The sequence below is a fragment of the Peromyscus californicus genome, unplaced genomic scaffold (genome assembly GCF_007827085.1).
Source record: "Peromyscus californicus insignis strain IS unplaced genomic scaffold, ASM782708v3 Scaffold_18__1_contigs__length_77618521, whole genome shotgun sequence".
Lineage (NCBI taxonomy): Eukaryota > Metazoa > Chordata > Mammalia > Rodentia > Cricetidae > Peromyscus > Peromyscus californicus.
Window position 1 is genome coordinate 49,791,953 of NW_026294480.1, and position 13,117 is coordinate 49,805,069.

At 42.6% G+C, this 13,117-nt stretch overlaps 1 protein-coding gene across 3 annotated transcripts in view; it reads right to left on the bottom strand.

The window, feature by feature from the left end:
- Window positions 1-508: 508 nt before the first annotated feature.
- Window positions 509-13,117, bottom strand: part of Cdk7 (cyclin dependent kinase 7) — a 30,414-nt gene continuing 17,805 nt past the window's right edge. For all 3 annotated transcript variants that reach the window (XM_052743365.1, XM_052743364.1, XM_052743366.1), the window contains 5 exons: window positions 11,072-11,171; window positions 8,378-8,464; window positions 3,261-3,410; window positions 2,128-2,275; window positions 509-722 (listed from right to left, as the gene is read on the bottom strand). In XM_052743365.1, the coding sequence (XP_052599325.1) occupies window positions 694-722; window positions 2,128-2,275; window positions 3,261-3,410; window positions 8,378-8,464; window positions 11,072-11,171 (514 nt within the window). In that variant the 3' untranslated portion in view covers window positions 509-693. The remainder of the gene's footprint in view (window positions 723-2,127; window positions 2,276-3,260; window positions 3,411-8,377; window positions 8,465-11,071; window positions 11,172-13,117) is intronic.

A 13,117-nucleotide genomic window follows, 5' to 3' on the forward strand; every position in this document is an offset into this window, starting at 1 on the left:
GTATGCAGACCAGGCTAGCCTCAAACTCTCAGAAATCCACTTGCCTTTACTGCTAGGATCAAAGCTGTGTGCTACCTTAAGGTGAGATAGAGTTCTCCGTGGTGACAGTATAAAACCATGGAATCATAAACACAAATTTACCCAAAGCCATTTCCTTGGTGAGGTAAAAAGGAGTGGAATGCAAAGTATTAAAGGGTCATGGTAGTGCATGCCAAAATAATTAAAGCAACTCAGGAGCTGAGGCAGGAGGCTCACAGTGAGTTCCAGGTGGGGGAGTATTGAGGGGAGGTGTCAGTTTTATCTTCTCCAGTCTACTTAGATCGGGTAGTGGGGTTGAGTACTGGCAAAACTGCTAACAGTATTTTTCTGTTTGAAGTACTATTCATAACGAATTTGAAGTGATATATCCTCCAGAGCTGCAGAATAACCAGTAATTACCCATTAAAGCTCTCTTAATACACTGTGAATTACATTTCAGAGAACTGAACTGATTTTTGTACTCTAATCATAAATCACAAATATTTTATTTTAAAATACATTTAATAAAAATAACCCATAGTTTTACATATTTTACACGTGTAGAATATTTACAAGTTCTCTTCTATGGCATTTAATGCTCCCTATTTTTTTCCCATTATTTGCCTTTCGGATTATTTCTTCCAGCAGTGAAAAACTGTCCATTGTTCGCTGTAACTAAAAAATTAGCTTCTTGGGCAATATTCCTGAAAGGAAAACAAAAAGGTTGTTCACTCACTGCATTTCAGCACCATTATTTGACTTACAGGCACCTGTTAAACATGAACACAATACTCCTAAGATGGCTAGACAGATGGCTGGAGAACTGGCTCAGCAGTAAAGAGCATTCTAGCCACAGCACACACAGCTGCTCAAAACTGTCAGTCACTCCCGTCCCTGGGATCTGATGCCCTCTTCTGGCCTCCACAGGTACTGCACACATGGTACACAGACATACATGAAAATAAAACACTCATACACACAAAACTAAATAATAAAAATTTAAAAAACAACAGAAAACAAAAAATTGTTCTTGATGGGTGATGGGGGTACACATCTTTAATCTCAAGACGCAGGCGGCCGAGGCAGGCAGATCTCTGTGAATTTGAGGCCAGCCTGGTCTAAAGGGCAAGTTCCAGGGCTACACACAAGGAAACCCTATCTTGAAAGACAAAAACAAAACAAAACAAAAAAATCCAGGCCGTGGTAGCACATGCCTTTAATCCTAGCACTTGGGAGGCAGAGGCAGGGGGATGTCCGAGTTCCAGGACAGTCAGGGATACACAGAGAAACCCTGTCTCAAAGCCCCTCCCTACAAAAAGAAAAACTTGAAGAAGCTGGATGTGCTGAAGATACATTTAGTCCTAGCACTCAAGACGCAGAGGCTTGTGGATCTTCAAAGTTTAAGGCCAGCCAGGGGGTGGCGGCGCACACCTTTAATCCCAGCACTCGGGAGGCAGAGGCAGGTGGATCTCTGTGAGTTGGAGGCCAGCCTGGTCTACAAAGTGAGTTCCAGGAAAGGCGCAAAACTACACAGAGAAACCCTGCCTCGAAAAACCAAAAAGAAAGTTTAAGGGCAGCCTGGTCTACAGAGTGAGTTCCAGGCCAGTCAGAGATACATAGTGAGAGCCTGTGTACAAAAAACCAAAAACAAACAAAAAAGAGGGGTCAGTGGTGGGGGAGAGGCCTAGAAAGTTGGCTTAGTTGTAAAGAGCACTTCCTGTTTGGTTCCCAGTGTGCAGTGCACTACCTGCAACACCAGCTCCAGGGGATTAGAAGCCCTCTTCTGGCCTCCATACATGGCATACATTCACAGCCAGAAACTCAAAGGTTTATTATGGAAAAAAACAAAACAAACAAAATAAAACAAATGGGGGCGGGGGGGAAGAAGGCACAAGGCACACATGGACCCTCTTAGAAGTCCGAGGTCTACTCTAAAGTGTCCGAAGTATCCTCAGTTGAAGGAAAGGAGGACTTTTATCTCACACAGTTTAAACAGCTCCACAGCTCCATTTTCTTAACTGGCTTCCAGTCACTAGCTATACACCAACTATTTAGAGCTTTCTGATGTCATTCATTGTTTTGTTTGTTTTTACCAATGAGGATCTTTACCTTGTTCTAAGGCCTCTGTTCTTTTTCGTTTGGTTGCCACGGATGGATTTGCCTGTTCCTTCAGGGCCTCCGCGGGACAGTTTGGTCTTGGGAGCTGGCATCCAGGGGTTGGTGCTGGACGGTTGCTGAAGTACTTGGTCTTTAGTGCCTTGTCAGAGAGAAGAAACCAGAGGGCGGGCTTAGTCCTTTGTTCTGAGACAAGGCCTAGCTGGAGCACTGGCTGCTGTGTACTTGGCTGTAAACCAGGCTGGCCTCTCACCTGCAGTGCTCCTCCTGCTTGTCCTGAGTGCTGGGATGACAGGCATGGCCAGCCAACAGCGGTGCTTTAAATGTTTGTACTCTATGTAGCCTATCCAAGGTTTCTATTAACCACTAGAATATACTGTCCCAGAATTTACAAGATTTATAAAAGTGGTTTCCTCTCAAATGACAAGTTTGCCAACTAATACCTATTTATAAAATACTAGTACTATCCAACAGCCACAGTAGTTTAATCACTAGACATTTCTCTAAGAGTCAAGGCATGGTGCCACATCTATAATCCTAGCAGTTGGGAAGCAGAGGCAAGATTAGGACTTTTCCATTTAAAAAATTTTTTAGACTATAACATATTTTAACCATTTTCTTTTCTCTTTCCCAACTCCTCCCAGTTCCTCTGTACCCACCCATATTCATACTTTCTCTCTCTCAAAAAAAACAAAAAAAAACAAAACCAAGCTGGGCGGCAGTAGCACACACCTTTAATTCCAGCACTCAGGAGGCAGAGGAAGGCAGAGACAGATCTCTGTGAGTTCAAGGCCAGCCTGGTCTACAGAGCTAGTTCTAGGACAGCCAGGGCTACATTGAGAAACCCCGCCTTAAAAAAAAAAAAAAAAAAGGAAAAGAAAAAGAAAATTCTCATCTGAAATATAGCAGTTTGCATGAAAACACACCCACACACACCCTAAGCAAGTGTAAACTCCTCGATGTAAAAACCAGCCTGGACAGTGTTTACAGCTTAGAGGAAAGCACACAAATATATATACTTAAGACATACATCTTCCTGGTATCTAAAAAATATTAGAAAATTTTAGACATTTGAGTTTTATTAATGCTGCCAAGAAGATGATCCTTGGATTTCCTAAAGTAAGTACCTGGGAAGCAGTAATTCTAGTACACGGATTGAATAAGAACAAGCCTTGGATGAGATCGAGCAAGTCGTCTCCTGCTGCAATGAAGATGTGCTGCAGTGGGATCCCCGGGAAACTCTTAAACGTCACATAATCCGGAAGACTACACATGTCCTGAAAAACAGGGTTTTTTACAGTTCAAATTTAAGTAAAGGATTCTGAGACACAGAAATGGAACAAAGAAACAAAACGTGACCTGTCAAACAGTCCGTAGAAAATCCTGAGAAAACGATTTAAAGAGAAAAACAAACTGGAATTGTAATCTATAAAGGCTGTAAGACATAAATATAACATAAGTATACTTAGAAATCATAGTTCTACATACTAACAACGAACAACAAATACCAGAACAGAAAACACAATATTTAGCTGGGCTTGGGAAGCAAAGGCAGCTGGATCTCTCTGAGTTCGGGGCCAGCCTGGTCTACAAAGCAAGTTCCAGGATAGCCAGGACTGTTACACAGAGAAACCCTGTCTTGAAAAACAAACAAACAGGGCTGGAGAGGTGGCTCAGGGGTTAAGAGCACTGGATGCTCTTCCAGAGGACCTGAGTTTAATTCCCAGCAACCACATAGTGGCTCACAACCTTCTATAATGACATATGGTGCCCTCATCTGGAATGCAGGGATACATGCAGGCAGAAAGAACACTGTATATGTAATAAATCTTAAAAAAAAAAAAAAAAGGACAAACTAAAGGAACACATAATACTTTATATATCATGCCAAAAAGGAAAATATTTGGTTGAGAAGTCTTAACAAAATATGTACTGGCTCATGTACTGAAAGCTATAAAATGCTGATGAAATAAACATCTATATAAAATATGAGAAATGTTTATGGTTTCAAAGATTCAACACAGGAAGTGATTCTCCAGAAAACAGGGTTAAAATCTTGCTTGACAAATTACATATTCAAACCAATTGCTCTTATATAGGGAGGTAAAGGACTAGTTAGTTGAAACAATTTAAAAAAAAAAAAAATGTGGGAATTGCTTTATGTACCTTATTTTAAGACCTAAAAGAGCAACTGTATGGTACTGACTGAGGGGCAGATCGGGATCAATGGAGCACATGGAAAACCCAGAGATCCACATATATCTGCCAAGCGTAGTTCTGAAAAGACAGAAAGGGGTTCTGTCGAGTCTTTTTGACAAAACAGCGCTGTAGCATGCAGACACACACACAGGACAAGGACAGCTTAGGACGGCACGGTAATGCATACCTATAATCCTACCACTCCAGAGACCAAGGCAGGAAGATCGTAAATTGTAGGTCCCAATCAGTCAATCAAACAAACAAACCAAACCCCAAATAAACCAAAACACAAAAAATTTCAATTAGGAAATCACGAAATGACAAAAAAGAAGTCAGTTAGATATTAATTTTAGTCTCAGATACTTTTGTTATAGTTTTAACAAGAACAGAAGAATCTGGTTTTAAACGTTCACTTTCCTTTCTTATTGATTTTGGTGTTGGGGGGGTACAGGAATGTGTGTGGTATACATGTGTGTCTGGAGCTGAGGAGACAGGTCTCTGACTGAACCAGAGTTAGGCTGGTAGCCAGCAAGCCCCAGGAATCCTCCTGGCCTGTCCTCTACAGCAGTGGAGCCACAGGAATGCTACAACTGGGTTCTGTTGTTGCTGGTTTTGCAAGGGTGCTGGATATTCAAACTCAGGTCCTCGTGCTTGGGCAGGAAGCACTCTTAACCACTACACCATGTCTATAGCCCCCTAAGACTCATTTTTCTAACATTCATTTGCTCCTCAGAACCTGAGGTTTAAGCTGAAAGTTTCTCTAGTCCTGCCTGCCCTGTGGTGGTCAGGCTCAGGCTTCTCAGTAGCCAGCTCTTACAACTTAACTCAACCCATTTCTATTAATCTACATGTTGCCATATGGCCGTGGTGTTACTGGTCTGTGGGCATCTTGCTTCTCCTTGGGCAGCGGGCTGGCGTCTCTCCCGACCCTTCATCTTGTCTTCAGTTCGATTGTACTGCCTAACCTGATCCTGCCTTGCCACAGGCCAATGCAGCTTTATTTATCAACCAATCAGACATTCACAGCGTACAGAAAGACACCCCACAGCACTGGGGCTACAATGGGAATGGAAAGTCATAAGTTATTCAACCTCAAGAATCTGACCCAGCCATACCACTCTTGGGCATATACCACCAAGACCCAGCCATACCACTCTTGGGCATATACCCAAGGAATACTCAATGATACCACAAAGATACATGCTCAACTATGTTCATAGCAGCACTATTCATAATAGCCAGAACCTGGAAACAACCTAGATGCCCGTCAACTGAAGAATGGATTAAGAAAATGTGGTACATATACACATCGGAGTACTACTCAGCAGAGAAAAATAATGACAGCATGAAATTTGCAGGCAAATATATGGAACTAGAAAATATCATCCTGAGTGAGGTAACCCAAACCCAGAAGGACAAATATGGTATGTACTCACTCCTAAGTGGATTCTAGATATAAAGCAAAGGACAATCAGACTGCAACCCACAGAACCAGGGAGGCGATATAGCAGGGAGGACCCTAGGATGCCTTATAGTAAGTTTTGGTTTTACTCAATCACTGGGCAAGCTTCAGTGAAACATTTCACTATTAGGATAAGAATTTATACTGTATCAAGCTGATAATAGAAAAAAAAAGAAATAAATAAAAATGGAAAAAAAATCTGAGTAAATGCCAGGCAGTGGTGGCACAGCCTTTAATCCCAGCACTCGAGGCAGAGGCAGGAGGATCTCTGGGATTCTGAGACCAGCCTGGTCTACAGAGCTAGTTCTAGGACAGCCAAGGCCACACAAAGAAACCCTTTCCGGAAAAACCAAAATAAACAAAGAATCTGAGTAAGTGGTAACAGATTGTTGCTATTGTTGTTGAAAGCCAGGTGAACCCAATGCTTTCTCAGAGGCCCCGAGGAAAAGCCACAGGGGCAGTCTTGGCAAGGTCCATCCTGGGGCTGGGGCCAGCCTCAAAGGACTTAAGGGTCCAGTTCCTGGGAACTTGATTTTACAGCCCTGAAGAAACAGGAGACCTCAGTCCCAAGGCCATTGAGTACTCAGTCCGGAATGCACTTGAGATATCCTATGTTCTGTTGGTGCAACATTGCCTGACTAGCTTCCTGCTGACTTTGTCCAACTGTATGATGGCTTTCTGCTGATTCTGTCCCATCTCCTGTTCCCCCATCTCCACCCCACCCCGAAAACTATATATAGATGCTGAACTTCTTAATAACCTTGCTTGCATGAGTCATCAACTTGTGCAAGCCCTCTTGACCCCAAACGTTCCCATCTTCTTTGTTTCTCATCCCCTATTCCTCCCTTCTCAGGAACATGTCCCTGAAGAACAACCTGCTGGTCCAAGACGATTTTTTTTTTTTTTTTGAGACAGTCTATGTCATCCTGGCTATCCTGAAGCTTGCTATGTACACTAAACTGGCCTAAAACTCAGAGATCCTCCTACCTCAGCCTCTGAGTGCTAGGATTAAAGGTGTGTACCTCTACACCTAGTATTATAGTAGATTACTAAACTGTAATATATAATTTAGCAATTTACAATCAGTATCGTTTTCTTTTTCTTTAAAAAGAGATGGGTCTTGCTTAGGCTGGCTTCAAATTATTGAGCTCAAGCAATCCTCTTGGATCATTCTCTTAGTAGCTGGGACTTGAGAGATATATCATAATTGGTTTTTGGAATAAGATGATGATAAAAAAATTTAAATTGTATTAATAATCCAATAAATATACTTAGATTATCTAGATAGAAGGTAACTAACATAAATCTCCATGAAGGAGAGTATTATTCAGCCATCAGAAAAAGGAAAGGTTAGCACAGCATGGTGGCACACAATTTTAATCCCAGCACTTGAGCAGCAGCAGATGGGTCTCTGATGGTCCCAGGCCGGCTGGAGTTAGGTAGTCAGAAACTGCCTCAATCTGATGAATACCCCACCAAAAACAAAACAAACCAACCCCAAACTGCCTCAATTAAAAAGCAAGCCAGCAGTGGGAAACAAAGGATTAGAGAGCCGCAGCAGAGCACTCCTGCCACGATCCCTCTCAGTGCTGTTAGTGAGCTGGGGCCGTGAGCATGCCAACAGTCTCTTCTTCCATGAGCTACATCCCAAGCCCTCATCTTTTATTAAAGAATGAATGAATGAAAGACAACGCAATTCTGCTTTAAGTTTGTGAGTGCACAGTTAGGATCCATCAGCTGAAGGCAGTGATTAACCTGGAACAGATACTGGTGGGTGTAGGTCACAATTTTAATGTTTTCCTTTCTTTGTCATCTGCAGTTTTATGATGAGGGTAATTTATTTTTATTTATTTACTTTTTTGAGACAGATGAGGAACCTGCCTGACCCCATTTTAAAGGCAGGAGCTAATAAAAATGTTTCTCTGTACTGTGAGAATTGAGTTGCTGTTTCCTGGAACCTGACCTACCCCAACCATGACCTTGATTTGTTTTTGAGAATACCCTAACTCTCCCTGACCCTCCCTGATCCCGTGGTGGGTGTCCACAGGATGTTCTTTGTTACTTTTTTTTATATTTCCTTATTGCCCCAGTGTGTCCCTTCTGTAAAACTACTCATGATTTTACTCCTTGAAAGGGGTCCAAGAGGTGCATACAGGGCTGCTCTCTTTAACCCACTTTAGGAGGCAGTCTCTGGCCAGCTCTTGGTACATCCCAATAAAAATCAAGCCTGTTTAAATTTTGGATCAAATTGTAGTGGTCTTATTCTCATTGTAGGGATTAACACAGGACCTTAGTACATAGCTCAAGTGGTCTGGAACTCATATGTTAACCAGCATGGCCTTGAATTCTCAAAGATCTTTGAGATTGTAAGTATGTGCTACCATGCTCACCTATGAGGATACTTTTCAAGTTGGTTCAGTGACAGAGCACTTATCCAGCAGGAGAAAGGTATTGGTCCTTTAGAACTCTAGCACCGCAAAATTAATTAATTATTTTCTTCCTTAGCCATACAGCTACTCAGATACAGCAAACTAACTTTACAGAATCCTAACTACATTTCAAACAGAATGCATAAAGGCTTACAGGCCACAGTTCTTCAGTTGGTGTACCCAAAGTTTCAAATATTCTTGTTAGCTGATCAAGGTCTGAATCTCCAGGCAAAAAAGGAACCTGAAATTAAGAAATAGACATTTCAAATAGACATTTATTGAGAGTAGTTACATAAATAATGCTACAAAAAGTTATAATAAAAAAAATTAAACTCAGGTTTGGAGAGATGGCTCAGAGGTTAAGAGCACTGGCTGCTCTTCCAAAGGTCCTTAGTTCAATTCCCAGCACCCACATGGTGGTTCACAACCATCTGTAAGGGGATCTGATGTCCTCTTCCATCATGCATAGAGCATTGATATATAAAATACACCAGTAAATAAATCTAAAAAAACTACCAAAACCCAAAAAGCCAAACTCTGCAACAATTAAAAACTTACTTCAATAGGCTGGAAAGAGCTTTTAAAAGCTGTTAAAAGCACTGATTTCCGTATCAACTTATTCTTTTTCAGTCCAAACTCACCTTCTCCCTCTCTGTAAAAGGCAGACCTGGGCAGTTTCTAGCAGGTGTACCTAGACACACACTTTTTTTTTTTTTTTAAATAACACAATGCTTTATTGATTTTTTGGGAGGAATTTCCCATCATGCACTAGACATACACTTTTTGAAGAGCTTCCCTCAGCACCCTAGAGCAGATTTCCAATCTATTCCAAACAGCAGATTTTTAAAAATTCCTTTTATTCTTCCCTATGTGTAAGCGCGTGCTTGCGTGTATGTCTGTGTAACACGTTCATGCCTGATACCCTCGGAGGCTAGAAGAGGGTGTCAGATTCCCTGGAAGTGGAGTTACAGGTGATTGTGAGCTACCACGCACCAGGTGCTGGGTCCTGGGTCCTCCTAAGTGCTAAGCCATCAGTCCAGCCCTCCAAAAGTAGATTTTTGGAAGTTACCAGAAGAGACCCAAAGCAACTTTTCTGCCATCCAATTCTCAGCTGTGCCTTTGAACAGTGTCTATCCAGATTCCATCCCTGGAATTCTTCCCTGGATTACCTCAGTGGTGTGCAATCATGACTGGTGCTTATATCTGATATTCCTAGGATTAGTTCACTTATTTATTATTAGCCAGCCCTTCACTGTCCCCATCCCACTACAGCTGTGAGTGAGGAAAAAGGGTGGGGGATTGGGTGGAAGAGCCTCACTCGCAGGCTAACTTTAAACCAAAGGTGATTCTCCCTGCCTCAGCCTCCAAGTGCTAGGATTACAGGTCTAAGCCACCACACCTGGTATATTCTTAAATGCTCCTGAACAAATTATCGTGTGGTTCTCTTTCTTTCTTCCTTTCTCTCTCTCTCTCTCTTTCTTTCTTTCTTTTTTTGAGACAGGGTTTCTCCGTGTGGTTTTGGTGCCTGTCCTGGATCTCGCTCTGTAGCCCAGGCTGGCCTTGAACTCACGGAGAACCGCCTGGCTCCGCCTCCCGAGTGCTGGGATTAACGGCGTGGTTGTTTCCTAACTGGGCCCAGAGTTGGTACAAGCTCTAGTAGAAAGAATTCAGAAACGTCTCACGCTTGTGCAGAAGACATTTTAGCAACTGAGTCATTTTCCAGCCTCTGTGATGAAATTTAGAATCACCAGGAAAACACACCTCTGAGGTAACTGTAAGGGAGTTTATTATAGAGTGAAAAGGGTCAAGGAAAAACAACCTGACCCTAACTTGACCCCAGGACCTGGGCTTGAAATCCTACCAATCCCTGATGTTGCCCCAGAATCAGGTCACAAAAATCCAACAATTCCAAACCACCCTGGAGAGGCCCCCACCCCCACCCCAAGTAAGCTCTGTACTCTGTTCAGTTTGCTGCTGCTTCTCACCCTAGAGGCAGCCAACCTCTTCCTGGATTCTGCCTTCCCAATACATCTCAAGGAAGTTTGTTTTGTGGTGTGACACACCAAGTGGAGCCCAACTGTAACAACTCTCACCAGAGCAGAGCAGATTAGAGCTGTAACACTTTGGCTAGGGAAACTTTCCACTAGTGGAGCCGAGTTGTTACACTTCCCAACCCAGCAGAGCTGTAACACTGAGTGGAGCAGAGCTGTAACACTGAGTGGAGCAGAGCTGTAACAACTGCGCTTGGAAACCCTCCCCTGCCTCCCTGCAGAGTTGTTACATTGTATTAGAGAGGGAAGACCCACCCTAATGTGGGTGGCACCATTGTAAAGGCTGAAATCCTGGACTAAATAAAGGGAGCGGAGCATCAGCATTCACCTCTCTGCCTCCTGACTGCAGATGGGATGTGACGAAGAGCCTCTCGAGCTTCCATGGCCATTACTTCTCTGCTATAATGGACTATACACTCAGGCTGTGAGCCAAGACAAAGCCACCATTCCTCATTGTGAGTTGTATTTTGTCATAGCAATGTGAAAATACCTAATACATGACTGGCCTCAAACTCTTAACTCTTCTGCTTCTTCCCAAGTCACTGAGGCTTTGTTTTGTGAGACAGAATTTTACTCTATAATCCAGGCTAGTCTTGAACTCACACTGATCTTCTGCCTCAGCCTCCCACATCCTAAGATTATAATATGTGCCATCATCACCTGTTGAAACTTTTATTTAACAAGCTGACTTTCCTTATCCATTTCTTGCTGTAGGATTACGATGGAAAGAGAATTCCTAGAAAATCATGGGACCTTTATTAACCATACTTAAGGGTGTACATGAATTTCGGACTTACCCTTAGAAGCAATTCTGCTAATATACAGCCGACAGCCCACATGTCCACACCCACACCATACATTCTAGCTCCAAACAATAACTCAGGGGCCCGGTACCATCTGGGGAAAAAAAATTAAATAATGTCATATGAGACTCCAATTATTAAGGCTTTATTTTATTTTATTCTTTTGAGACATGGTCTCAACTCAGTAGCTCTGATGATGTCCTGGAACTCACTATGTAGACCAGGCTGACCTCCAAATCCCAAATGCTAGGATTAAAGGGATGTGCTACCAAGTCCAGCAAGGCTAATTGTTAGGATGAACTATCCTTGCATGTTTTTAGACCCAATCACTCACCACGAGTCCTGAAGCACCCTGCCTTGCCGGTTCTCAAGAACACTATTCTTGAAATTCCCTCCACTTTCCCATTATAAATTCTTTTTTTAAAAAATTATTTTTACTTTATTTGCATTGGTGCATTACCTGCACGTATGTCTATGTGAGGGTGTCAGATCTTGGAGTTACAGTTGTTAGCTGCCATGTGGGTGCTGGGAATTGAACCCAGGTCCTCTGGAAGAGCAGTCAGTGCTCTTAATCGCTGAGCCATCTCTCCAGCCCTCCCATTATAAATTCTTTGCTTTCTACTAGACTTTTCCCATTAACATGCTAATATCACTTCTCTAAAATCTATTTGCATCCAACTCTTCTCTCATTCTTCCCTAAATTTCCTGATTTTAATTTTTTTGTTTTTGTTTTTGAAACAGGATCTTAGGCAGCCCAGGCTGGTCTCAAGATCATGTACTTAAGGTACCCCTTGAATTTTTTTTTTTTAATTTATTTTACGTATGTGAGTGCTCTATCTGCAGGTACATCTTTATGACAGAAGAGGGCGGCAAGCAGATCCCACCATAGACTGTTTGAGCCACCATGAAGTTGCTGGGAACTGAACTCGGAACCTCTGGAAGAGCAGCCAGTGTTCTGATTCATTGAGTCCATCTCCCCAGCCCATATCTTGAATTCTTGATCCTCCTGCCTCTGCGTTCGAAGTGCTGGGATTTCAAGTGTGATAACACATCTGGCCCCTAAACTCTTTATATTAATCTTTTAAAGGTCTGATCATTTATGTTATGATTAAAGATTGATTTTTGAAGCCAGGCAGAGGTGGTGCATATCTTTAATCCCAGCATTTGGGAGGCAGAAGTAGGTGGATCTCTGAGTTCCAGGACAGCCAGGGCTACACAGAACAACCCTGCCCATGTCTCTTGGAGATCTGTTCCTGGAGTCTTTGACATCCTTCATTCCCTTGCCCAAAAGTTTATTCTGCAGCTTCCTTCTTATTTTTCTTAGTGTTGTTTATTCAGAGCAGTGCATTCGTGTTTATGCTGTAGGGTGTGTGGGGTAACAAAGACGATGAATCCTGGGTAACTTCGTTGGTCCTGGGCTTTCAAACAATATGTTGGCAGACATCATCTTCTTTAGAGAGACTAAAAGGTTTTCAGAATCTGCTAGCTCTTTCGGGCTCCAACCTCAGAGGCACAGTAGTATCCTTCAAGTCCAGGAATATCCCTTTCCCTCCCTCTTTTTGTTTTTACAATACACCAAGTTGAAAACACTCAGACTGGCACCCACAATGTACCCTCAAATAGACTTGCCCTTCCTCTCTCCAGTTCTCCTTGGTCTCTACCAAGAAGGCCCTTATCAACAGCAGGTGCATTCTGCCGTGCATCAGGATACCTTGCTTCACAGAAGAACCTTGTTTGTTGTTCCCATCACTGATTCAGACCACATAACCCTTCGACTCTTCACCCAGAGCATTAACAGCAACTTCTGTGGTCATGTGCTTCTTATAGAAAGTATGTTTTGGTTCATCATCCACTTCAGCGAGTTCCTGACAACCAATAGCTAGGAAGGAGATATTCAGCTTCATCTTGACACAGCCGACCGACCGCCTAGGAGATGCCATGAAAAAGGGCCCCATAACCTTTAAAATCAGGGTTTTTATCCCTACCACTCTGCTTTGTCAACTTCATCACTCTGGTAATCCAACTGTTGAAATCTTTCCA